Source organism: Eubalaena glacialis, chromosome 12 (assembly GCF_028564815.1).
Source record: "Eubalaena glacialis isolate mEubGla1 chromosome 12, mEubGla1.1.hap2.+ XY, whole genome shotgun sequence".
In the NCBI taxonomy this organism is placed as follows: Eukaryota; Metazoa; Chordata; class Mammalia; order Artiodactyla; family Balaenidae; genus Eubalaena; species Eubalaena glacialis.
The window spans coordinates 69,091,988-69,118,117 of record NC_083727.1 but is presented as its reverse complement, the minus strand read 5'-3'; the positions used below and the strand labels follow the sequence as shown (position 1 = coordinate 69,118,117).

The window sequence follows — 26,130 nt, the reverse complement described above, 5'->3', positions numbered from 1 at the left end:
TTAATCATAAAATCTATAGGTATAAATGGTGCCCTTATTATAGATAAAATCTCCATGTGACACACACAGTCCTTCTTGGTTCTGTATCCCTCTACTATGATCAAAGGGAACAGGGCAAGAGAATATGATATCACATATCACAGCCATTAAGTGAAACGAACTTAAAATCTGCACTCTGACAGAAAAAAGAAAAAGGACACTAAAGGATGATTACAGGCATACAATGTAGGATTTTTTAAATTTTTAATTCTTTTTTTTTTCTGCCATGTCATGCAGCTTGCAGGATCTTAGTAATTCCCTAAAATATTAATTCTTAATAATAGGTTTTAACCTAAAATTAATATTCTTTCCTCATATTCTTCCTAGGAAACTAAGCAGTCTTTTTATTATCTAATTTCATGACAATATCCACACACAACCATCGAAAATTACAAGGAACACACTGATCGAGGACAAATATATTTTCTAGTTTTAAGCAACTATCACCAATTGATTTCTTTCTCAAATATGTATTAGTTAAGCTACAGACATTTATTTATGGTTATCATCTTGAACCCAACACTTGACATAAATCACTTTCATTACTTTAAATTTGTTTACCGAAATATTTTTAAGTACTTGTATCTGAGAATTTTATGAGCCAACAAGGTAGTACCAATAACAGGTTTCAATTAATCTTTTCAAAAATGTGGATGGAAATTAAGTGGACTTCCAGGTTCAGAGAGCAGACATCACAGAATTTCCCTCCCAAATTACCTGATGAAATGAGTAAATACATATCTTCTTCAAACATTAAAAATAACAAAAAAGAAAGTTTATTATCAGCAAACTAAACAAGTAAAAAGGAATAAACAAACCAGTAAGCTTTAAAAACTGATAGCCATGGAAACTACCAAAATTCTGGTAAAACAAAAAGGGTTCACCTCCAAGCCCACTAAATCCCCAAAAGCCCTACTTGTAAAATGACAAATCATTGATAACTGTCACTATTACATTCAAATATAGAGAAGGAAACTCAGTGGTTGTTCCTGTCTTTTTTCCCTCTTCCGATTAAAGAGTAATTAAAATAGCAGAACACTCCTCCTGCCTGAAATAAAGGCTACGGGACTGCGTGCTGAATTGGAGAAACAATCTGAGCATTATTGGAATAAAATATGGCTCCCAACTAGCTGATGAAAACATTCACCCATAGTTTTTAAAAGAGAAGAGAACCCAGGGATTCTAACAAAGACCTAGGCTGTGTGGTGGACAAAATATATGAAGAAATGATCTTCAAGGCACTGGACATCCAGCAACAAAGTACAGTAACTCCTAGGAAACAGTAAATAACTATATGAGCCCTACAACTGTCCCAGCTTATTGGTCGAGGAGAGTTTCCAGGCTTCAATGCAGGCAGGGGGAGCCCAGGAGAGCCCAGCAGTCTCCCTGAATTGAGAAAATAGAGCAGGTTGTCTAGGGAGACCGATGAGGCTAGAGTTTTCACAGCAGAGGATAGGGTGTGAAGAGGGACGTCTGCAGATAGAACCCCATGAATATTCAGCAAAGCATGCATGTGAGGAAACTACTCAAGGTCAGGCAAAGAAGCACCCAAAAATCTTAGAGAGAACCATACATGGCACTCAACAAGGTTGGTAATAACGCCTGTTCCCACGAGCCAGATTAGAAAGTCTCATAACTCACAGGGCATTGAGTACTCAGAAGGATCTTGTCTCAGTAGTGAAGGATAATTATCCCTAGACTTAAGACTCCTCACCTAACAAATCTTAAAAACAAGACTCAAAAGGTACAAACTAGTTTCAAGTAAATTAACTGTATCTCAGAACAAAGCTCAAGAATATTTATAGGAATACAAAAATATTGAGCCCCCAACAAGGTAAAATTCAAAACGTCTGGCAGCCAATCAAAAATTACCAGGTATGCAAAGAGACAAAAACATACAACTCATAAAGAGGAGAAAGAAAATCCATCAAAATAGGCCTAAAACTGTGAGAGACGTTAGAGCTAGCAGGCAAGAATATTCTAACAGTATTCCATATATTCAAAAAGGTAAGTAGAGACACAGAAGACTTAAAAAAGACTCAAATTCAATTTCCAGAGGCGAAAACTACAATGTCTGAGGTGAAAAATACTGTGGTTGGGATGAACAGTGGTTTAGATGCTGGAGAAGGAGAGATTCATGAACTTGAAGACAAATCAATACAAACTATCCAAAATGAAACACAAAAAGAAAAGTTTGTTGTTGTTGTTTTAATGAAAGAACATTAGTAATTAAATCTTCAACAGGTGGAAGGGTAAAAATGCACAAAAACGTTCTACTTTTGATGAAAATTGTAAACCCACAGAAAAAAGATGCTGAATCCTTTATTATGGGCCCTACCAAAAAAACCACAAAATCTGCATGTTTGACTTTCCTATCCTCTGTACTTTTCCATATTCCATTGCCTTTAGTTGAAGTTCCCAGGCATCCACTCTTCTGCCTACCCATTTAATATTTCCTGAGCCCAAACTATACGCTATGCTCTAAGTGCTGGAGAAGTTAAGCACACAGCCCCTAGCTTCAAGGGGCTCAGAGTCATAGAAAGAGAGGAAAATATAAAAGTACCTAGGTCCAAGGAAGAGCTACAGTTTTAATAATAGATGGTCATACAGATAGATTGACCATGTAGCTATCTGTCTAAACCAGGATACTTTTGAGAGTGAAAGAGATGGCTGTTAATAACTATACTAAGACAACAAGTATACACCTTTACTATTCCAGTCAAATAAGGGCATATTGTATAAACATAAGGAGAAGGAGTAGTTATTTCTACTTGAAGAGTAAGACAAAGGTTTGATAATAAGGTGAGAAACCCATTAGCTGAATCCTGAAAGAGGTGGTGGATATCTTCTAGCAGGATGGTGGACAAGCCAAATGGTATTTAAAAGGAATGGAAAAGGTGGTAAACTATCCAAAGCTCAGTAATAGGTGGGACTTATGCTTTCAAGGGCTCACAGTCAAAGATGATGCTAAAGGCTTAGGTGTGGCCCAGATAAAAGGAATATTACATTGCGTACTTTGGCTTTCATGCTTTCAGCAATGGAGAACCACTGAAGGGGTGTTTTGGGTTTTTTTTTAATAAATTTATTTGTTTTATTTATTTATTTTTGGCTGCGTTGGGTCTTCGTTGCTGCACACGGGCTTTCTCTAGCTGCGGTGAGCGGGGGCTTCTCTTGTTGCAGAGCATGGGCTCTAGGCACGCAGGCTTCAGTAGTTGTGGCGCACGGGCTCTAGAGCACAGGCTCAGTAGTTGTGGCGCACAGGCTTAGGTGCTCCGCGGCATACGGGATCTTCCCAGACCAGGGCTCGAACCCGTGTCCCCTGCACTGGCAGGCGGATTCTTAACCACTGCGCCACCAGGAAGCCCCCACTGAAGGGTTTTAATGAAAGGAAGTAATTAACTGTGGAAAATCTGTGGGCCTTCAAAGCTCATCTCAAAGGTAACCCATTCCTTGAAATCCTTTCAGATAAGGCCCATTTGGTTCTAATTATCATAGTTAAGTGATGAAATGTTCCTGAATTAGATAGCAGTGGTTGCATAATCTTGCGAATATTAAAAACCACTGACTTATATACCTTAGAATGGTAAATTATATTTCAACTTTTTCAATAAAGTTAAATTTTAAAAAGAAAACAAAATCCTAAAATCAGTTCTTCAGAGTGAAGGAAAATGATGGAACCCCAGATACACAGCATATATTAAACGTCAGCTATGTACGTGTTGATTACACACGTTCTAGAAATACAGGCACAACAAAATGACTAAAAGGAAATACATCAAAATGTTAAAATTTAATCTCTTCTTGATAGTTGAGTTCTATTTTATAACATACAGACTTCCTAAAATTTTAACAATGAGCATGCATATTCCTTTATAAAAAATTAACAGATGAAAAGACATGCCATTTTCCCAAGACTTTTGTATTAACTTTAATGATTAACTGCTATATCCTCCTCTTATCCTCAGTATAAAATTGATTGAACTTCACTGATTTGTTTCAAGTGAATTGCTGCCGTATTTCTAAACTCCTATTTTCCACATTCTGTGGGTCAAAGAACATAATCTAGAGAGCAAAACAAAAGCTTCAACACTCACATCTGACAGCCAGACAATTAGGCAGTTTGAGTTATTCTTGGATTTGGAATTTTACAAAAACAATTTGCAAATGAAAATGTAGAAGAAACAGGAAACTACAGAGGACTGTTTTAATTAACTAAGTGGAAAAACAGATATGGCAACTATAATTCTGGTCCAAGTAAACCGACATCATGAATCATATTGCTATTTTAAAACCTCACAAGAGTCTATTATGTTGCTCTCAGTTATCCAAGTTTGGGGTGAAAATAAATAGTACTGCTAAGTTAAATCTGCAGGTGGTTAAGCATCTAATTCTTAAGCAGTATTTCCTACCTGGAATGCCCTTGGCCCATGTCCAACAAAAATCTCTTTCTATAGAAATCTTCTCATATCTAATGCCAACTCCTCTATAAACCATCTTTAGTTCCTAACTAGATATAATTCATTTCTCCTCTAAACCACCAAAGGACTTGTTTTAAATGCCAATCTTCGGGTTATCGTTTTATTCATTATTCTCCATCCCGACCCAAAGAAGTAAGATGTCTCCAGGGTGAGGCCTTCTCCTCAACCTTCTAAGCAATGCCTGCACTCCTGGTGTGGTACGTGATAGGAATGAAAAACTACACTAAACTTTTGCAAATGCTATAACTTGAGAGTCTTTTTCTTCCTTTTATTTTATGAATTACAATGCTAAAAAACTATCTTAAATAAAATGAAAGGAACAAAAATCAAAATAAATATTCTTGCTGTTCCCATGAACCAATTACCAGAGCTGCTGTATTGGCAATGCAGATTATGGACAGCACAACGCCAGGGGTAGCCGTCACATCAACTACGATAAGAACGGAACACCTTGGAGATGCACAGTAGCAATACTTCCAACCTTAGGCAGTGGCTCTGTCAACCACAAGGGGGTGTGTGTGCGCACGTGCAGCATGCGTGCGCACACACGCACAAATGTGTTAAAAAATTTACGTATATATGTCAAAATATTTTACCACGCACACCGTCACTGGCATGAAAATTTATAATACTAGTAGCCTCACAGAGTGCACAGTATAGACAATTCTGTTACTCTATAGTTACTCTTTGTTCAGTCTCCGTTTGCCACTCAGTCTCAATCAACTATACTACCTTCTTTCCTTCTTTCTAATCTTTATATCCAGCTCAGTCAACCTCTCCCTGGACTCCTGTCATCACTCTTTAGGACCCATCTAAAATGTTCATTGATCTCATGTTCACTGCTCTTCTCCACACAACCTCAAACTCTCACTCTCTCTAGGTCACATCCTGAACCTTCTCATCACCCAAAACTATACCTCAGAAGTGGCTGATTCAAACATCTCATTCTCCAATCACAGTCTTCCATCTTCTGGCTTGCACACTCCAATATTTACCTGGTAAATTTTTAAAAAAGCAATGGGATGGGGGCAACAAGCATTCAGGTCACTTGGAAAATGGTACTCCCTCTGTTAAACAAATAAATACATATTTTATGCATGTGGCTTTCATTAGGGTAATTCTATCATTCAGAGTTTAAATGAACATTCACAAGCTACTCACTATTTTCCCAATATCATTGGTATAAATCTGCAACAGAGAAGCAAATTTCATCTTAAGACAGGAAGCATTCTCATACAAATTCCAGAGACTATTAGCCAGATATAGTTCAATCTGCCTTGTGAAAAAGGTTCAATACCGAAAAAGTGAAGAAATATTAAAGAACATGAGTAGTATCCCTGTAGAAAAGAAACTTACAGTTGTGGGAAGTCATAAGAAAGATGTAGAGTCCCTTTTCCCTCAAAAGAAAAATAGTGAAGGTGTGGCAAAGAGATAAACCACACAACCAAACATAGCAAACAGAAAGGTAAATGGTCTGGAGATAAGCCTACCAGAGATCATTCTGCAGAGAAAAATACAAGCTTCTTGTTGTACAGATTTGCACATGAAGTGTAACATACTAATTCAGCCTAACTTCTCAAATAGCCTTGTTCACCCGAAAGCTAAATAAAGAGAGCAAAATCTAAGTGACAAATTTCAGAATAGCCAAGAGATTGGATATCCTTGCACTATCAGACATTAAATTGTATGCTAAAGTTACAGCATGTAAGTCAACCTAAAACTACCACAGGAAGACCAAAATATTAATGGAATGGGAAAGCGAATCAAGAAACAAACAACAATATAAGGGAATCCCATATACAATAAAAATGATACATCTAATTAAAAAGGAAAAATACATTAGCAGACTGGTGCTGAGGCAACAGTTTAGACATTTGGAAATAAATAAAACTGTATCCCTATCTTACTCCTTTTACCAAAATGTATCGTGGATAGATCAAATATTTAAATATGTAAATGAAACCATAAAAGTATTAGAAGGAAAAACAGGGGACTATTATAATAATTCTGAAGTAAAAATATCTCTTTCTTAAAATGACACAAAAGCCAAATATTAAAAACCAAGGTGTTTAACTACTATATATAAAATAGATAACTAATAAGGACATACTGTATAGCACAGGGAACTCTACTCAGTACTCTGTAATAACCTATATGGAAAAGAATCTAAAGAAGAGTGAATATATGTATATGTATAACTGATTCACTTTGCTGTACATCTAAAACTAACACAACATTGTAAATCAACTATACTCCAATAAATATATATTTTTTAAAAACCAAGGTGTTTATAATTTACCTACATAAATTTCAACTTGTGCCATGGAAAACACCAGAAAAAATAATATTTTTTCAAAATATGGGTCATAAAGTAATAACCCAAGAGACAAAAACTTCTCATAAATCAGTAAGAAAAACATGAACACCCAACAGAAAAATGTATGAAAGATCTGAATGGGCAACTCACAGAAGAAATATAGTAACTCTGTACTGTACTAAATACAGTAAAAAAGAAGTGAAAAACTATTAAACCTCCTTAACAATTCACATAAATTAAGAGGTAAACATTTATTTCACTATGTGCCAGACACTATTATCAGCACTTTATATAAACTATCCAACTTAATGTTCACAGCAGCACCAAGACCTAAGTACTGTTATTAGCCTAACTTCACTACAGATGAGGAAACTGAGTAAATAATATTAGGGCCCTCATACAATAACTCATGGAGCCAATAAGACACCATCAGTTAGAGTCAGGCTCTTAACCACTATGCTATACTGTCTCCTAAAATGAAAAAGTCATTTAAAATTAGAAGGTTTTAAATTTTCAAAACCCAGTGTTTAAGACAGTGCATAGATCCTTTACAAATGGATGGCTGAACTGTACATGTGTTCAAACTTCCTGGAAAGAAGGGTGGCAATTATACATGTCAATGTTTAAAATGGGTAACGCCCTCAAATCCAGCACAGTGGACACAGTGCAGTGTATCAGGTTACTGTCCCTGCCTCAGCAGGACTACTCCTCTTGCACTCCAAGTGGTACTGCCACCAGTGAGTTCCTGACCTCCACTGTCACTCTTCCTTGGATATATATATAACTCAGGCAAGGCCCTCTGGAATCTTCCCTGGGATTGATATATAGATATTGGGAGAAAAAAGTTCCCTTTCTGCTTGGGTTGCAAGGCAACTTGCCTCCCACATGGAAAGAGCCTTCATGCAGAGTGAGAACAGACAGACAAGTAAGCAAAGAAAGAGAGAGAAAGACAACATGCCCAATATCACTTGAGTCCCCAGATCCAGCCTGAAGCAAGCCAAGCTGAAACCTAATTATTTGTGCCAATTTACTTCTTTTTTCCTCAGTTACTTTAAGTAGAATCTCACTTCTAAGAATCGTAATTATAAAACTGCACAACTGTGAAAGAAAAAGGTATAAGGATATGCATACAAGTACGTCTTATAGTACAAAAAACTACAAAAAATCCAAATGTCCACCAAAAGAGGGCTGGCTAAATTAATCACAGAATTGTTTGTCAAACTTGCCTAATTAAAATCACTTGGGCACTTATTAAAAATAAAGATAACTTGACCCCTGGGAGAGTCTAATTCACTAGGTCTAGGATAGGCTACTGGGATAGGCCATATTTTTAACAAGCACCCCCTATAATTTTCATAAGCAAGATAGTCTGGAAACCCCAAATTACAGTGTTTACATATACAGTGGTCTATCATTCAGACTTTTATGTGAAAAAGGTCCAAAACACATTGCTGAGTGAAAACAACACAAATTACAAAACAGATTAACATTTAAACCTTTTCATGCAAAATTATGTAACTATCCACATGGGTACATATTTGACCAAAGTACTCATTTTCAGCCAGGGCAGAGGTACCTGTACTCAGAATCTTACTGGGACTGGAAGGGGTCCCAACTCCCCAAAAGATTCTGATAGACATTCTGTTTAAGAATCTATTCTCTGAGTTACTGTTACTAATATGAATGTGAATCCTTCAGGAGCAGATGTTAAGATTGAATGTTCTGGCACAGAGAAAAGTCTGGAATAATGTTCATCAAAATGATAACAGAAGTTACTCCAATGGTAGGAGTTCATGTGATTTTTACCAGCTTTTTTGTAACGTTCTGTATTATTTTAATTTTTATTTACAATGAACCAATACATTTAGAATTGGGGAGAAGAAAGCTGTCTGCACAGGAGAAAGTTAAAATATTTTTAATCAAGTAATTTTGTGATTATTAAATATAGATTTTCTGAATGGGAAAATTCTTATCAGCTTTCAAAATTCAAATGTAAAAGTACAAGTGGCTGCTTTCAAAGGCACGATCCTCTTTCAACAAGAACTATTAGTCCCTATAGCTAAAGAGCCAAGGAAAAATGTGATATGTCATATCACTCAATTAAAATTCGACTGACAAGTAAAACAATAAAATGAGTTTTTCAATAAGAATTTTTTTCAATCACAAAGAACAAAAAAATTAAGATTTAATTTTGTTCACTTATTCTGTATCTAAGACAATGATCAAGTGACAGTAAGTGCAGGTAAGAGATAAATGGAATTTAACATCTTAACAAAAACTAGATTCAATTTTTTAACTGTCAATTATACACCAATAAAAAAAACTTTTTAAAAAAACTGGATCTGATTCTAAATTTCCTGTTTAATTATTAAAAATACACATTTACTTGCACAAGAAAGAAAAACAGCAATGTTTGATTTTTTTAAAAAAAAGATAAAATATGACTTACCCCATCTAGGAGAGTATTTGATAAATGCATGCGGAGATCTTTACGAAATGGAAATTCCAGATTTGAAACATGAAACACTGAATTATCTCTATCAATCATAAAAACTTCATTTGTGCCATCAATCAACATCATATACCTTAAATGAAACATTAAAAAGATAATATTAACAGTAAAATTCAAGAATAGAGTCGTAAGAAATATCAGTTGAATTGTTTTTCCTTAGACTTACAATAGCTGCCTGGAATAATGTTCACCAGAGTCCCCCCTCCACCATCATTCAGATTAAAGTACCACAAATAACAAATTCTTTTTTAAAGAAGTTTTTGTTTCCTATAAAAAACATAGGGTATAGAGAAATCAAAGCTCTTTATGGAAACAATGTGATGTTCAAGAGCAACCTTATAACCCATCTTAGGAGAGAACGGTTGTCTAACTTTTATTAGATCTTAAACATCAAAGTTTACAAAACACACAAACACACATATATGTAATTACAGAATTTTATTGGCTCAACAACTATACAAATTAGGGGTTACTCTCTCCACTTAGCAGTAAAAAAAGAAAGTGATTTGCAAATGGCCAGACATCAAAGTACCTAATGTTCCTTCTACCACACAACAGTGAGCAGAACAGCTAACCCCTCTCTTTGAATTAATGTGATGATATAACCAGATACCACCATTTCAGGAACAATGCTCATTCATTACTATAAAATTAAAATATTTTTTAACACAAGCTCATGAGAATTTTTATTAGCCAATCAATATATGGGGGAATTTATATACTTTAAAATGTGTCATCCTTCAAATGGCCGAGTTACTATCACTGATTCCCAATTAGTTGATCGTCAAGAACAGAGCTCTACTGCACACCATATATAAAAATAAAGTCCAGATGAATTCAAGTCAAGGAAATTACAGACCAACAGGCTATACTACTAAACAGATAATAGCAAGATTTGGGATGAAAATGGAGACCATACCCAGGTACCAAACTCTTCAAAGAATGAGAGAAATCTGACAGTAATAAATTAGAAAGTTAAAAATCATGAGCCTCAAAGGAACAGAAGAATCACTGTGTAGTTTTGTTTGTTGTTAAATGAAACACTGGAAGACTAGGAGTCTGGATGTACCCCTGAGAAAGGAGGAGAATGCGGACCATCTGCCTAATTTCCTACCCATGAGGTAGGTCAGAAAAAAAAAGCAGCAACTCAAAGACGGAGCTAAATCAAGTTAAGGCTGGGGGACAGAAGAAACGTTCAACAAAGAGACGGAAGCAAACGTAGTACATGGCGGCTAATATAAAGGACAACTTGTTTCCCACAAACAAGTGTTCCAAAAAACAGAGAGACGTGTTCAGGACAGACAAGGAGAAATGGGAGGGCTGATTAAGGTAACAGAAGTGTGTGACAACAGGCCGAAGAGCAGCAAGGTAGACCAAAGGGGCTGACTTTTGGGGACTGGATTGGAAGCATGCTGTTACTAGTGTTTTCAAAATAATTAGTCGTAGCAGGCCCCTGGAGAGGAGGTGAAGGACTCGGGCCCTTGCTATGTATTGAAAGGGCTGTATCCTTAGGAGATGGGGATTGTGAAGACTCAGGTTGCACTTGGAAAAAGAAAATCAGCCTCAGTCTGGACTGACTGTGCATCTGAGAAAGTCAGAACAACTGCCGGGCCAGCAGGCTGGCAGACAACAGGAATACTTAGTTCCCAAAGCTCTCCTGCACATGCTTTCCAAAAGCGGCAAATCCTGGTAGATAGGGAGAATCTAGTCTTCTTGAAGAAGTCAACCTTGCCCTGTGTGGTGTTTCAAAGAGAATTTAAATCAACATAAGAATAGGGCAAATAAGGACTTCCTTGGCGGTCCAGTGGTTGAGACTCCGAACTTCTACTGCAGGGGACATGGGTTCGATCCCTGGTTGGGGAACTAAGATCCCGCATGCCGTGCTGAGTGGCCAAAAATAAAAAAAGAATAGGGCAAATAAAAAGCCTTGTGATACCTTCTGCAAAAATGGTACTGAAGACACAATCCATCATGTTGTTTAAGGACCTAGGTCAGCATTTTGCAAAGCTTATTATTTACTTTTAGGATTTCATGGCAAAATAAATTAGGGAAACACTATATCTTTCTCTGGGAAAGTCAAGATACATATCAGGAACATTTAAGGTTGTAAGAAAACATGTAAGGAGTAACTCAGTTTTCCTGGGTCTCTCCCATGTATATAGGAGGTATACATGTTATTAAACTTTTTCTCCAGTTTAAAAAAAAAGAAAACATACAAAAGTCTGTTTATCTTATTTAGCCCATTATTTCCTAAACTTAATCCTGATATCTGTTAATATCCGGCAGAATTAGTATTCTTATCTCTTTTTTTTTTCTATTTAATTTTTTTTTTTTTTTAATTTTTGGCTGCGTTGGGTCTTTGTTGCTGCGCGCAGGCTTTCTCTAGTTGCGGCGATCGGGGGCTACTCTTCGTTGCAGTGCACAGGCTTCTCACTGCGGTGGCTTCTCTTGTCACGGAGCATGGGCTCTAGGCGCGCGGGCTTCCATAGTTGTGGCGCACAGGCTCAGCAGTCGTGGCTCGCGGGCTCTAGAGTGCAGGCTCAGTAGTTGTGGCACACGGGCTTAGTTGCTCCGCGGCACGTGGGATCTTCCTGGACCAGGGCTCGAATCCGTGTCCCCTGCATTGGCAGGCGGATTCTAAACCACTGCGCTACCAGGGAAGTCCAGAATTAGTATTCTTTATTCACAGTTTGAGAAAAGCTGGCTTATGCTAACAAATTTCAGAATTCAGAAAAAAGAAACAGGACTTCCCTGGTGGCACAGTGGTTAAGAATCCGCCTGCCAATGCAGGGGACCCGGGTTCTATCCCTGGTCCGAGAAGATCCCACATGCCACGGAGCAACTAAGCTCGTGCACCACAACTACTGAGCCTGAGCTCTGGAGCCTGCGAGCCACAACTACTGAGCCTGCGCACCACAACTACTGAAGCCCACGCACCTGGAGCCCACGCGCTCCACAACAAGAGAAGCCACCACAATGACAAGCCCGCGCACCGCAATGAAGAGTAGCCCCCGCTCACCACAACTAGAGAAAACCCGCGTGCAGCAACGAAGACCCAACACAGCCAAAAATAAAAAATAAAAAATAAAAAAAGAAAGAAAGAAAGAAACGGTTTCCCTCTTCTGATCATAAGATGACAACAGAAATTATATTTCCCTTTTCACTGGCTGCCCAGAAGCTCAGAATTAAATATTATGTTCAAATAGAATAAGTATTAAACCCCAGGGTGCTGGTACATTTTGCTTTTTCTGTCATAATTATTCTCTATTCATTTTTTAACACACTTATTTGAGATATATATATATGAATGCATACATATCTTACTATCAGACTTTTCTTTTTACTTCAAGTGGAATATCAATTAAAAGAAAATACCATCTACGTATACTTATGCATAAACAGATTTAAAAGACCAAGGAAGGAAAGGCATTAGAAGATGGAATTCACTATAAAGGATTGCTCATGGGAAACTCAGCTTGCATCTGCAGAGATATCAGAGAAATTATTTAGCAGTTGGTATTCAGGGATTCTTCTGCACATATAAATTTTCAGGCTTTGGAACAGAAGTTTCTGGAATGTGATTTTTGGTTTGAACTCCAGTCATTCCGAATCACACGTACTTTTGTTACGTGATACCCATGAAAAATAAGAAGCTATTTCCTGTTAGGGAAGAAAGGTAAGGAATGTGGAAATAACCTCAATTGCAAATTTACTATACAGAATTACTAAATTATTTGTATTATATCCATTCTCATTAAAAGACAAAAATACAGAAGTTTCACTGAATTAGAAAGCATTGATTCACTCTTTATATTGAAGTATATATACCAAACCATATAAATAACAGAAAAGCCAAATTTATAAACTGCTTTTATTTATTTATTTGTTTATTTATTTATTTATTTATTTATTGCTGCGCTGCGCGGCTTGCGGGATCTCAGCTCCCCGAACCCTGGGCCTTCGGCAGTGAAAGCGCAGAGTCCTAACCACTGGACCGCCAGGGAATTCCCATATAAACTGCTTTACTTTAAATACTGGTTTTCCAGCTTGACTAGAAACTATCCTTCGCAGCAGTCACTGAGATGTGAGATAGCTAATCAAGTAAAACCACCAACTATACATTAATACAATTCAGGAAGTACATAACTAAAGAGGAAAACTGATTAAAAACAAAATATTGGTAATAATACCACCTTAGAGTTTTAACTCACATTCCTAATAGTAGTCTGAGGGTAAAATAATCTTTAAACATCTTATAATTTAAATTTATCACCAATATTCATTAATATGGAAAGAGATCCACAATAAATTAAATGAAGAAAAAGCAAGTTAAAAATCAGAATGTATGACTATGAGGGGTAGGAAGATAAAACTCTGTATGAATAGTAAAATAGACAGGAAAGCCTACACCAGAGAATTACCATCTCTATGCGAAATTATCAATAATATTTGCTTTCCTCATTATACTTTTTTGTACTTTTAAGAAATTATAGAAATAAGCACAAATTGCTTTTACAAGCCAGAGGGAAAAATATTAAAGCTACAGAAAAAACAAAAAATAGAAATACAGTCTAATCAGAGTCTGAGAAATGTTTTTTCCTTTGGCAATAAAACAAGATGGGATGTTAAACCTCGATGGTCATATACCACAGCAGCTTCAAAATTAGAAGGTATTTCTCCTCTCCTATTCATAGTGGGTAATAAAAACAGAAAAGTTGATCATTTAAATTGATTCATTTCACCACCATCTCTTGTACCAATTCCTATCAAACTCACTATGGTTTTTTGTTTTAAATGATTAACCACTTAATTTTTTAAAATATTTACTAAAGGGCCAACAACTTATCAGGCCCAGATGCTAGAAATATAACAATGAACAGCACAAGTCCTTCACCTAACTTCATATAATTTGTACCCTTAGCAAGAAAGCAAGACATTAAACAAATAATCCCAAACATAATAAGTATTGACAAGGTGAAGTACTAGGAACTACAGGAGCATACAAAAGGCAGAACCTGTCAGAGTTCAGATATCAGGAAAGGCATCCCAGAGGGATTCTCATGTAGCTGATAATAACAGCAGGTTATGATCACTTAGTGAGCAATGGCTATGCACGGAGCAGTGTTCAAAGCCCTTTATATTAACTCAATTAAGCCTTACAACAATCTTACCACGTAGAGAAAATTATTGTCCCCATATTCCAGATGAGGAAACTGAAACCACAGTAAGTAACCTGCCCAAGGCCATAAAGCTGGCAAAATAGCAAAGGTGTTATTAAAACCTAGACAATAATCTATCTCGACAACCTCTACGGTATCCTGCCTCTACCTGCATTGTGCAGAAGTTAACCGAGCAACCTCTGTGGGGGGTGGAGGGAAAAGGGAAGGGGAGATGGGGTGTGCGGTGAGAACCAGTGCTTGGTACAGTCTACCAGTTGCAATATCCTTGAGACAAAAACAGAAGGTGCGTGTTTTGGCAACAAAAAATTCAGAATACAGAAGAATGGAGAGAAAGACGGAAATGGCATGGCTTGAGTCTAGAAGAGTAGTCAAGGACTTAGTGATTCATGAATACTCTTTTTCACTTTATTCTAGAAAGTGGAAAACCCCTTGCATGAGACAAACAGAAACCATAATGGGTAATTCAAACCCAAGAGATGTAATACAGGAAACTGGTTACAAAGATATTGGAAAGCTGAAAAGGTTAACAAGGGAAGATGAAGATAACAAGAGATGAGTAACTGCAAGAAGCACTACCACCCAAAGGGCTGCGGGAACAAAACGGAAGAGGCATGTTATCAGAGGCCAGGAGCTTGGAGGATGGGCGTTGCGGAGCCTGGAAGAGGGTGGGGAGGTCCACGGAGCTCAGGGCTCAAACCTCTAAGGAGGAGCACAGCACCTCAAGTTTCAGTCTCTACAGAGGAAGCACAAAAGGGAGGATGCTCAAACAGCCTAGTGGGTGAGGAAATGCAAGTGGCACTCATTTGCCTACGATGCACCCTCCAGAAGCTGGCACCTCTGAGAGGGAGCAGTGCGCTTGGTGCTGGGAGTGCCAAAAGAAGCTGGGAACGAAGTAAGAGTTGTCGCTGGCGGCTGGAGGGGTAAAGAAAGTAGAAACAAGAGAAGTCCCTTCTCTCACCTTCCTAATTCCTACGTGCTCCCCATGGTAAAACCCAACAGAAGGCGAGCTGGCAAGGGAGTCGGAGAAACGCAGTTTGCGGAGTCCCTCATCACAGTTTAAAAGGGTGGAACGGGAGCTGAGAAATAGCAGGTAGAGAAACACAGACCACTGAAAGGCTTTTAGCAAACTAACAGCACAATCTGACCTGCACTTTTCAAAGTTCACCTCCACGTAATGTATACTCCTATAGGATAGGAACCAATCTGTAGACCAGAGAAATTATGAGGCTTTTATGGTACTCCAAGTGGGACTACAGTGGCAATGATAACTTAGAGGTAAGCGGATAAATTCAAAACGTTTAAGAGGCAGACTGACGGGATAGTGTGCCCTTGACTGGCTGTGGGGCTGAGGGGCAGAAGAAGTCGAGGAGGACTCCCAAGCTTCTGGCAGGAGGAATGAGTGCACTTTATTCGCTGAGCCGTGGAGCACTGGAGGAGGAAGCAGTCGCTGTTCAGTTTCGTTGGGGAGAAGTGACAGACAGGATACGGACATGGATCTTTTCATTTTTACATCGGAAACCAAAAGGCCCAGATTTTCTCTATCCCTGTCTCTAGCAGGTTGGAAGTAGGGTCTAAGTCAGACAACCAAATGCTCCCTTCCCAGAACTTTTAACTTGAGTGACAGTGAGGCACAGGAATAGATGAAAAATGATTCAGAGAGACAGCAGAGGCACCGTCACCAAGTGCCTACGGTGGCTTCCTATTCCAAGTGTTCCTGTGCCTGACCTTGGCTCTGGTCCTTGCTGCCTGGCTTCCCTTGATTCCTATCCATTTTCTGAGACTGGCTCTCCTGAGAGCCAGCCTTCCAATATATTCCTTTGTTTACATTAGCCAAAGTTGATTTCTACTGCTTACAGTCGATGCAATGCTAATGGATATGCTGTTTGGCTGTTGGTTTTTTTTTTCCCATTTTGCCCACTATATACTGCTGAATTCAAGTAAGTGATATATGCCCATGACAGAACCACACTGTAATGTCCCCCAACCTATCCTCAACACCAATGGTTATGTGATACCAGCTCTTTACACAATAACTTCATGCCAAGAGATATGCCATCTATTTCCTGTCCTTCAACAGAGATAAGTGTACAATGTTAAGCCCAGAGTCTACCTTCCCTTTGTATCTTTTCCCTCATAAGAATTCACTGCCAAACCTCTACTGTTTCTATACCAGCTACATTTCCTCTCATTTCTATTCCCAGTAGAACTGGCATACAGCCTCTGAAACCTAATTCTCAAGATTGTAGAGAAATAGTTATATTAAAATCTCTTGTAAAGAAATTCACAATTTAGAGCCACTTCCCCAGATACAATCATAAACCTTCCTGACATAAGAGCAGTTGGTCAGACTCTGGCCCTGACCCACCAACACCTGTCAGACCTTATTCCAGAAATGATGCAAGAACTGCTGACTTGCTGAACCCCAGCTTTCTTCCTTCCCCATGGGGGTTTCGGCACACTTTGCCTTTTTCTCTCACTAGCTCACTGCTCAGTAAAATTGATCTCTGGTAATCTCTTTTGCAAAGTATATCCACATCCTCTTTAACCCATTCTCCCCCCATTTCTTTCAACTATTAAACCAAAGAGAAATTTATGTTATGTATATTTTACCACAATTTTTAAAAATGAAAAACCATTTTCCTCCTTCTCACCTTGTTCACTTAGTTCCATTAATGAGCCTAAGAGAGCTCTAATAGAGGCTAGTGACACACCTGTATCAAGCAAAATTAAAAGTCGTGAGTTTTTGATCCACCTAGACAAAATAATCAGTGTCACAAAGTCCCCTCACAGTCTCCATCATGCTCTCAATCTAGCTCCTCCTCATCTTATAAAACTCAAATTCGTTTTCCCCAACAGAGGTTTTATAAACTTCTTTATTTGTTGCAATATAGTTTGTTTGGTTACCTGTATTGAAACAGTACATATTGTCACTTTTCACAGCAGACAAACACAGCAAATGATTTAGCTACCTTAGGAATTAAGCAAGCTTTATAGGCTAGGTTGGGAACCTAACCACCATTTAGACTACAATTCTATGGAAACACAACCTAAAGTCTACCAACGTAAATTAAGGAATCTCAGAAAAAGACTTCAGATAACTTGAAACATCACCGTTTACACTGCTTCCACAAAAAGACCAATATTTGATGATAAAACAATGTAATCCCTACACACAGCTTTACTTTCAAACATAATGCTATCTATAATCTGTTTATCTGATACAAATAACATTTCAACCTTTGAAAACAAAAACTATTTGAAGTACAGCTTTACCTTATTTTATCTTCCCAGAAACTCAAAGAACTCATATTAAGGTCATTCTTATTTTCACATTAACAAATTAAAGAGAACATATTCACAAACAGTAACACTACCACCACCTAACCTTTTTTAAATTTTTTATTTCTGCTATTAACAATCACTGAAATGAAGACACAGTCCTAACATATTCTTCACATAACTGTGAAGACACAGTTCTCTTCATCAAAAACTATCAAAATTTTCATTCAACATTATAAAAGATTCCAACCTAACAGGTATTTTTATCTTGATTTACTGATTCTATACGCAGAGCAGACTTCTTCAAAAGGACTAGCTCCTTTTTAATCTTCATATCACATCAATTTAAAGTTATAAAACAGATGTGATTAAAGTTTTATAGTCTTAAATTCACTTTAAGCTCACAGCTTCATTCTATTATGTGATCACTTGTATACATACAACAGTAATTAAACAGACAACTGTATTATTTAATTGTAAACTGCAAAGCCCATTCACTTCCCCACCAATTTAATTGTCAAACTTGTCTAACCAGCCTCTGATCTTAGGCTGTTAATTGTATGTTAAATGGCATTAATTGTATGTTAAATGGCAGGTCAAAAGCATGCCACTGAACATTTGAACAGTTTGCCAACATTTAAATGTCTCCTACTTAAGCATAGTCATCTTTATTTTATATGTTGTTTATACAGCAAATTTTCCACTATGTTATGTTCATCTGAGTTTTGTTTAAGTTTGGTACTTGGTAAACTTTGTCTATGGAAAAATCATCAGTCAAAAGACTTTTATTTCAACTTGGGTAATTCATCGCAAATAAATCTTGAAGACCTAGGGGTATCTACCATTTAAAAAAAAAAAAAAATCCCAAATCCTCCAAGCCTTCTCATTAAAATATCATGTATGCCTATTTCTATTAATAGAGAGTAAAAATTTTTAAAGCACAGATGTTTCTGTTTCAAGAAACCCCCTTCAACCAGCAAGATTTAGTCTGTGCAAGCTTAAAAATCAATGCTCTAAAAGAATCTGGCAGGTGTAGGGCCCAGTATCAGCTTCTAGAGTCCTCCCTCCCATTCCACAGAATTAATGATATGTAATACAAATAATCAAGTATATAATAAGATTTAGAGTAAATTTCTTCCAAACCACTCAACAATTTAAAAATTTAATTTTCTTACTTTGTTTTCATGAAGTATGAATGGTACCAGTGCTATCATTATGGGCTTCGGGAAGAAAATTCCACTTCCAGAGCCTGTAACACCAGATTCAATCAGTGCTTGCCATCTAGACCACTAAAAAATAGGCAGGGCATCTGTAACCAAAAATCTCATCAAATATTATAAAATGATTCTAACTGCCCAACTCCTAAGTATATGCTTTATTTTTTTTTTTTTAATAAATTTATTTATTTATTTATTTATTTTTTGGCTGGGTTGGGTCTTCGTTGCTGCAGGCAGGCTTTCTCTAGTTGCGTTGTGCAGGGACTACTCGTCATCACAGTGCGTGGGCTGCTCATTGAGGTGACTTCTCTTTGTTGCAGAGCACGGGCTCTAGGCGTAAGAGCTTTAGTAGTTGTGGCACGCAGGGTTAGTTGCTCCGCGGCATGTGGGATCTTTCCAGACCAGGGCTCAAACCCGTGTCCCCTGCATTGGCAGGCGGATTCTTAACCACTGCACCACAAGGGAAGTCCCTAGGTATATGCTTTAACTTCAGAAGTGCAACTGTCTTATCCCTTTCTCATTTTGCCATCCTCCACTGCTCAGAAATATGTACATGCCTACTGCTAAGCCTATGTATGTGTAAAACTATACCTTGTCCTAAAATACATTATCTTCAAACTCTTACTCAAAACTCCCTTTCATGAAATCTCTTATACTCTAAATAACAGGTCCTATTCAAATCACTCTATCACTCCAAGTTTTCTAAAAATTATAAATCTAATATGTACAAAAAAGAATTGCCTCTGATAGAAGAGAAGCATACGGGGAGCAAGCGGGAGCCTTAAAGTCCACTTCAAGGAATTTTAACTTTACTTTTAATTGAGCTGAATTACAGCTAAAATGCAACACATGTTAAAAGATAAAATAATATACTATATGTTGTTCATTAGTGAACATTAGTTATAGAGGTATTTTATTACATACCATTAATTATATATTAATATATAGTAAATAGGGGGGAAGATACCTATAGGCAAAACAGAAGGCACCAACATAGAAAGATATGTGGGAGTCCACTGTGGAGGTTAAGACATTCATCCCAGACAGGTTCTTCCTAGCTGTGTGATTTTGCACAAATCGCTTGACTACTCTAAGATGCAGTTTCCTCATCCAAAGTCTCCACCTCCTAAGCTGGTTGCAAGAATTAAACAAGTTAGTACCCCCAGGTTCAAAGCAGCATTATCCATGACAGCAACAGTGTAGAAGCAACCCAAGTGCCCACTGACAGACAAATGGATAAGTAAAATGTGGTATATATATTAAATGGAATATTATTCAGCCCTAAAAAAGGAGGGAAATTCTGAAGTATGCTACAATACAAATGAACTTTGAGGACATTATGCTAAGTGAAATAAGCCAGTTACAAAAAGACAACTACTGTATGACTCCACCTATACGAGGTACCTAGAGTAGTGAGAAATCAGAGAGACCAAAAGTAGAATGGATGGTTACCAGGGGCTGGGAGAACTGGGGAATGGGGAATTATCATTTAAAGGGTATAGAGTTTTAGTTTTGCAAGATGAAAAGAGTTCTGGACATGAATGGCAGTGATGTTTGCACACATTATGAATGTATTTAATACCACTGAACTATATACTTAAAAATAGTTAAGATGGTAAATTTTATGTTATGGGTATTTTACCACCATAAAAAAAAAATGAAAAAGAAAAAGAATTAAATGAATTAATATATGAAGAATACAGAACAGTACCTGGCACATGGTAATAAAATATAAGTTATTGTTATTATACTATGTCCAGGGCACATAGTAAGTACTTAATTAAGGTTGGATATCATTATTATTAATACTATGACTACTACTTTACACAATCCAAAAAAGAGTCAAGGTCATTAATAAACAAAGTCTGGAAAAGACAGAAAGGATTCATTTCCTGTAGGCAGGGAAGAAGAGGACATCTCTTCTGAACAGAGAGGAAAAAGAGATGAGTGAACCAAAAATTTTGAAGTGCAGAAAAGTAAACCATAGGTAATTCCCTGTGAAGGTTACCCACAGCCCACAAACTCAAGCTTATATGCATCTTTACACAAAGGCAGGCAAGAACTACAGTAAGTAGTTCCTTATTTCTTTTTTCTATGAAGAGCTGTAACCCAAGAAAATTTTGTAAAATCAGAAGCTGCACTACCTGAGTGAGCAATAACTCAAAGAGCTCAAATCAAAGAACCTGAATCAGGTGGATCTCTCAATCTGTCTAGGAAACTGTTTCCTAAACACTAAAATGATAAAAACAAACCTGAGCCTAAAATATTCCCATGCACTGAAACAGCTTCTTAAGATTTACTAACAATAATAGTATATATAAATAAATACACAATTACTCCAAAAGGTATTGTACATAATGGAAAATTACCATGTTTTTGTCCCACAATCTAGCTCATTATATAAAAATTAGTAAAAGGATAATTTAAATAAAATTATAATTAAAGGAATTCCCTGGCGGTTCAGTGGTTAGGACTCCTCACTTTCACTGCTGAGGGCGCGGGTTCATTCCCTGGCGGGGAACTAAGATTCCACAAGCCGCACAGTACGGCCAAATTTAAAGTGTGTGCGTGTGTGTGTGTGTGTATATATATATAATATATTAAATCTACATGGGTTCATATTTCCCTTAGCAGCTTAAAAGAAACATAAGAATTATCATAACAGTAAGAGTAGCTGATCAAGTCCCTTTCTATGTACAAGTTTATAAGATCAACCAATTAACAGAGTTTAGGGAAATGCAAGAAGTAGAATATAAAAGCATACCTTTCAACTAGTGAAAAGAACTGTCAAATCAGGACTGAATTATTTGCTACCAGCAATATGCATCTTGCTAAGTGCCACTTCTGTGGGCTAGAGTATGTTCCCTCCTCCTTTCCACCAATCTACAAAGAATTAGAGAATTATGGACTCTTAAAGGGTTGGAAGGGTTATTACGATGTAGTGCCACTTCACCCAAGTAGTATGTACACACACAGGCGCACACACACACATATATCCCACCTCCAGCCCTGCGACAATCCCAAACAGCACTTAAGGCACAAGAAAAACCAGGCTAGATTCAAATGCAAGTGAGAACAACAAGTATTCATACAGGCACTACCAAAGACACAAAACTATCTGGTTATATTACCTTCACCAGTTCGTAACTGTCTGAAAATAAAGTATAGGTTAATAGTCAACTTACATAAATAAAAACATAACGATTTACCTTCCTATAGCAAGAAGCTTCTACCTCAAAGACTAGGTTTGAATACAACATAGATATTTTTTAATATCTTCTAAGTTCATTTAAATGTTTTTCTTAATGGTCACCTAAAGTCCAAAATCCAAGAACTCTAAAACCATAACTGAATACAGACACAGTTGGATAAATCAATCTCTTCAAATCCTCAAAAGTGATAAGGTTAGCAAGAGAAAAATCTTAAGATACATCTTAAAGATTCAAACTGAATAACATTGGCTAAATGAGTTCCATCTAATTAGGGGGACAGGAGGATTTCTCTTGGTTTGTAACTATTTCCTTATGCCCAGAAATATGGCTTTTCGTCACATTAAAAAATACAAGGGACTACCCTGGCGGTCCAGTGGTTAACACTCCGCGCTTCCACTGCAGGGGGTGCGGACTCGATCCCTGGTCAGGAACTAAGATCCCACATGCCGAGTGCCGTGGCCAAAAAACAAAAACAAAAACTCAAGCCCACAACTGTTAATTAGGTATAGGCCATTGAGCAAACATGGTCTCTTTGGTATCCTCATCCTGAGAAACTGGAATAGATTCTTGCTACTTAAAGTGTGGTCCTTGGACCAGTAGCATTGCCATCACCTGGGAACTTGTTAAAAATGCAGAATCTTGGGCCCCATCCCAGACTCACTGAATCAGACTTACATTTTAACAAGATCCCCAGGCGATTCATATGCACATTAAATTGAAAAGCACTGGATTAAATAACCTCTAACCATCCTTAATACTCAAATTGCAAAGGAAAAGAGAAAAGCCAAACAACAAAAGCCAAAATAAGCAAAAATAAATTAAAATTTTTAGAAACATATGAAAAAAAAGAGCTTCCACTAAAATGCCTGTTCAAAAGTTATAGTCCGTAGATTTTCCCTCTCTTCTTAGTTATAGAAATATTGTTTTGATACTGACTAGGGTAAAAGGAGCAGAGGATTAAAAAGAGAAGAGAAAGAAGACTAAGCAAGATCACAAGTTAGTTCTAATCCCAGTCTTCTAGTTTTCACATTTTACATTTTGCAACTTTTGAAACTCACTGTTGCCTACACTAGCTGAATGCCAATATAACCTACTTTCAATAAAAGCTTTCACAAAGGTCCCCAAAAAGGTTCACTTAATCGTCCTTGAGTATAACTGAAAATGAGAAAAAAAGTGTTGCTATAGGGGCTTCCCTGGTAGTGCAGTGGTTAAGAATCCGCCTGCCAATGCAGGGGACACGGGTTCAAGCCCTGGTCTGGGAAGATCCCACATGCCGCGGAGCAACTAAGCCCGTGCACCACAACTACTGAGCCTGCGCTCTAGAGCCTGTGTGCCACAACTACTGAGCCCATGTGCCACAACTACTGAAGCCCCTGCGCCTAGAGCCCACGCTCAGCAACAAGAGAAGCCACCGCAATGAGAAGCCCGCACGCTGCAACGAAGAGTAGCCCCCGCTCGCCGCAACTAAAAAGAAAGCCCGCGCTCAGCAACGAAGACCCAACACAGCCAAAAATAAATTAATTAATTAAAAAAAAACAAAAACACCCCTTTAAAAAAAAAAAAAAAAGTGTTGCTATAGGGGCTTCCTGTGCCTCCTGTCAGGAAACCCCCTTGAGGAGTCTCGGTTGGCTGGCTCTCTGTGACATTACCTCTTTCTTCCTCCAGTCACAGACGTAGGTTGGCGGCTTCCCCTTCCGCAGCAACTACTCCTCAAGTGTTCACTTCCCTGCCTTCTGTATTGCTATGAAAAACACTCTCTTGCCATACTCTGTATTCCAAAAAACAGCTCTTCTAAGTACCTCAAAGGCCACCGGGCTAACCTACTGATGCAGCAGTCCCAAGCGGCCTTCAACTTCAAGATGATTGAGGTAAAGGATCTCCCACCTTACAACTTCCTAACAGCAACCCAAGAAGAAGTAGGAGTTGGTGTAACCGTCAAAATTTAAATCAAAAACTCATGGCTCAGAAATCCTTAAAACTCTTGACATGTTTAAAAATATACACTAACAGTTTCACCAGCCACCAGTATAATAATTGTCTTCCTTTAGTCTAAGCACCTTACTGCCCAGTGGCTAGAACTTAACAGAGATTCTGGATTTATAGCAATTATTAGGTCAGTCTAGCTCAGACAGGCTGTTTCCGCTTCATGACTTCGTGTTGCTCCTCTTGCCCATGTTACTCACTCTCCACTAGTCATCTTCCTCCTAAGAATGCCTACGTTCCAGAGTCTATGTCACGTCATTTATAGGAAATTATATTTCATATTGTTCTCTCATGTATTCCCATTTTAATATCGCAATTAGATTTACACCCATTTAAGGGCATGAACCATGTCTTAAATTTTCTTTTTTAAAATAGGCTCAAATTTTAAAAATAGAACTTTACCATGACTATGGAATTTCTCTTTAGAAAGTTAGAGTTTGGTTTATTTTATTTTAATGAATCTATTAATTTGGTAGAAGGTGTAACTATTAACAACACTTACCAAGCACATGTTAAGCATTATTCTAAGTGATTTAGATGAAATTACTTAATCCCATAACATCTAGGAGGTAGTTATTATTGTTATCCCTATTTTTCAGATGGGCAGGTTGGGAGTTACAGGGGTTATATAACTTTCCTAAGGTCACATGACTAGTAAGTATGGGAACTTCAGGATTTGAACCCAGGTAGTCTAGTTTCAATACCCAAGCTCTTAACCACTACACTACACTGCTTCCCAAAAACAGACCTGTTTTACAAGCTAATATACTTAAGTATTTTTGTTTTTTAGAATTTTATTACATGATTACCTTTATATGTCCATGATTCTACTGACTATGCAGAATACCTAACACAGGCTCACAATCCCTCTTATCTGAAAACTCTGGAGTTAGATATACTTCCAAATTTAAAAAAAAAAAAAAAAATTAGACAATCTTAAAATATACTAAAAATAAAATAAAATAGGTACAAACTAATTTTCCTCTCAAAACTTTATTGCTATTGAAATTGACCGTAAAAAAAAAAAAAAAAGAAAAAGAAAAAAAGAAATTGACCATACACTAAGATATTTAATTTGGTGGCTCCAAGTACATCATCAGAACAGCTACCATTTAAAACTTGTCAAAAATTAGAAATTTTATAAAAGAAGCAACATCTTTTATGTATATCTTAATTCTACTATATAATAATGAATCTTTTTCTTAATTATTTTACTGAAAGGGAAAGACCTAATCTACAAGAAATTTGAAATAATTTTACGTTTAACACAGATATTATACTCTACCATACATATTTTACTATAAAAATCCCATTATTTATTTTAAATGTATAAATAGACTAATAGCACCGCTAGGTTATATTTAAGAAAGATAATTAAAAACACATGTAGAAAATGCATAACACAAAGATGCTTGATTTTATTTAATATTGCTTTATGCACATAGGGAAATATAAGTACATAAAATTATATCTAAGTGCACCAAATGTTTTAAATGACTTAATTTCCCAATTTATTAGTACGAAATGTTTAATGAATCACACTATTAGAAATTAACTGGTTTCCACTGGTCTTTGTTCATGTTCACATAAAATTACCGGGAAAAAGTCTAGATGCCAACAATGTCAACAGCTAAATACTAAATACAGTAGCTAACCACTGAGATTACAAAATTAAATATAATATGGACTCGTCGTATTAAGGCAACTACCAAGGCCAGATCACAGAGTCGATTCAATGTGCAGTTGCTTAAAGTTTACAATTTAAGGAGCAATTTTATTTGTTCTCGTTATATACTGTATTCTGTACCTCTAGCTACATTTACATTTTATCAGGATAATATAACACTTAAAAGGCTTAAAAGCCATTTAAAATAATTCATGGGGAGACAATTTAGTTCTCTGCCCAGGCAAAA

General features: G+C 37.1%; 1 protein-coding gene across 2 annotated transcripts in view; it reads right to left on the bottom strand.

The window, feature by feature from the left end:
* RNGTT (RNA guanylyltransferase and 5'-phosphatase) overlaps nt 1–26,130 on the bottom strand; it is a 234,513-nt gene that overhangs the window by 159,014 nt on the left and 49,369 nt on the right. For both annotated transcript variants that reach the window (XM_061206736.1, XM_061206737.1), the window contains exon 9: nt 9,284–9,419. In XM_061206736.1, the coding sequence (XP_061062719.1) occupies nt 9,284–9,419 (136 nt within the window). The remainder of the gene's footprint in view (nt 1–9,283; nt 9,420–26,130) is intronic.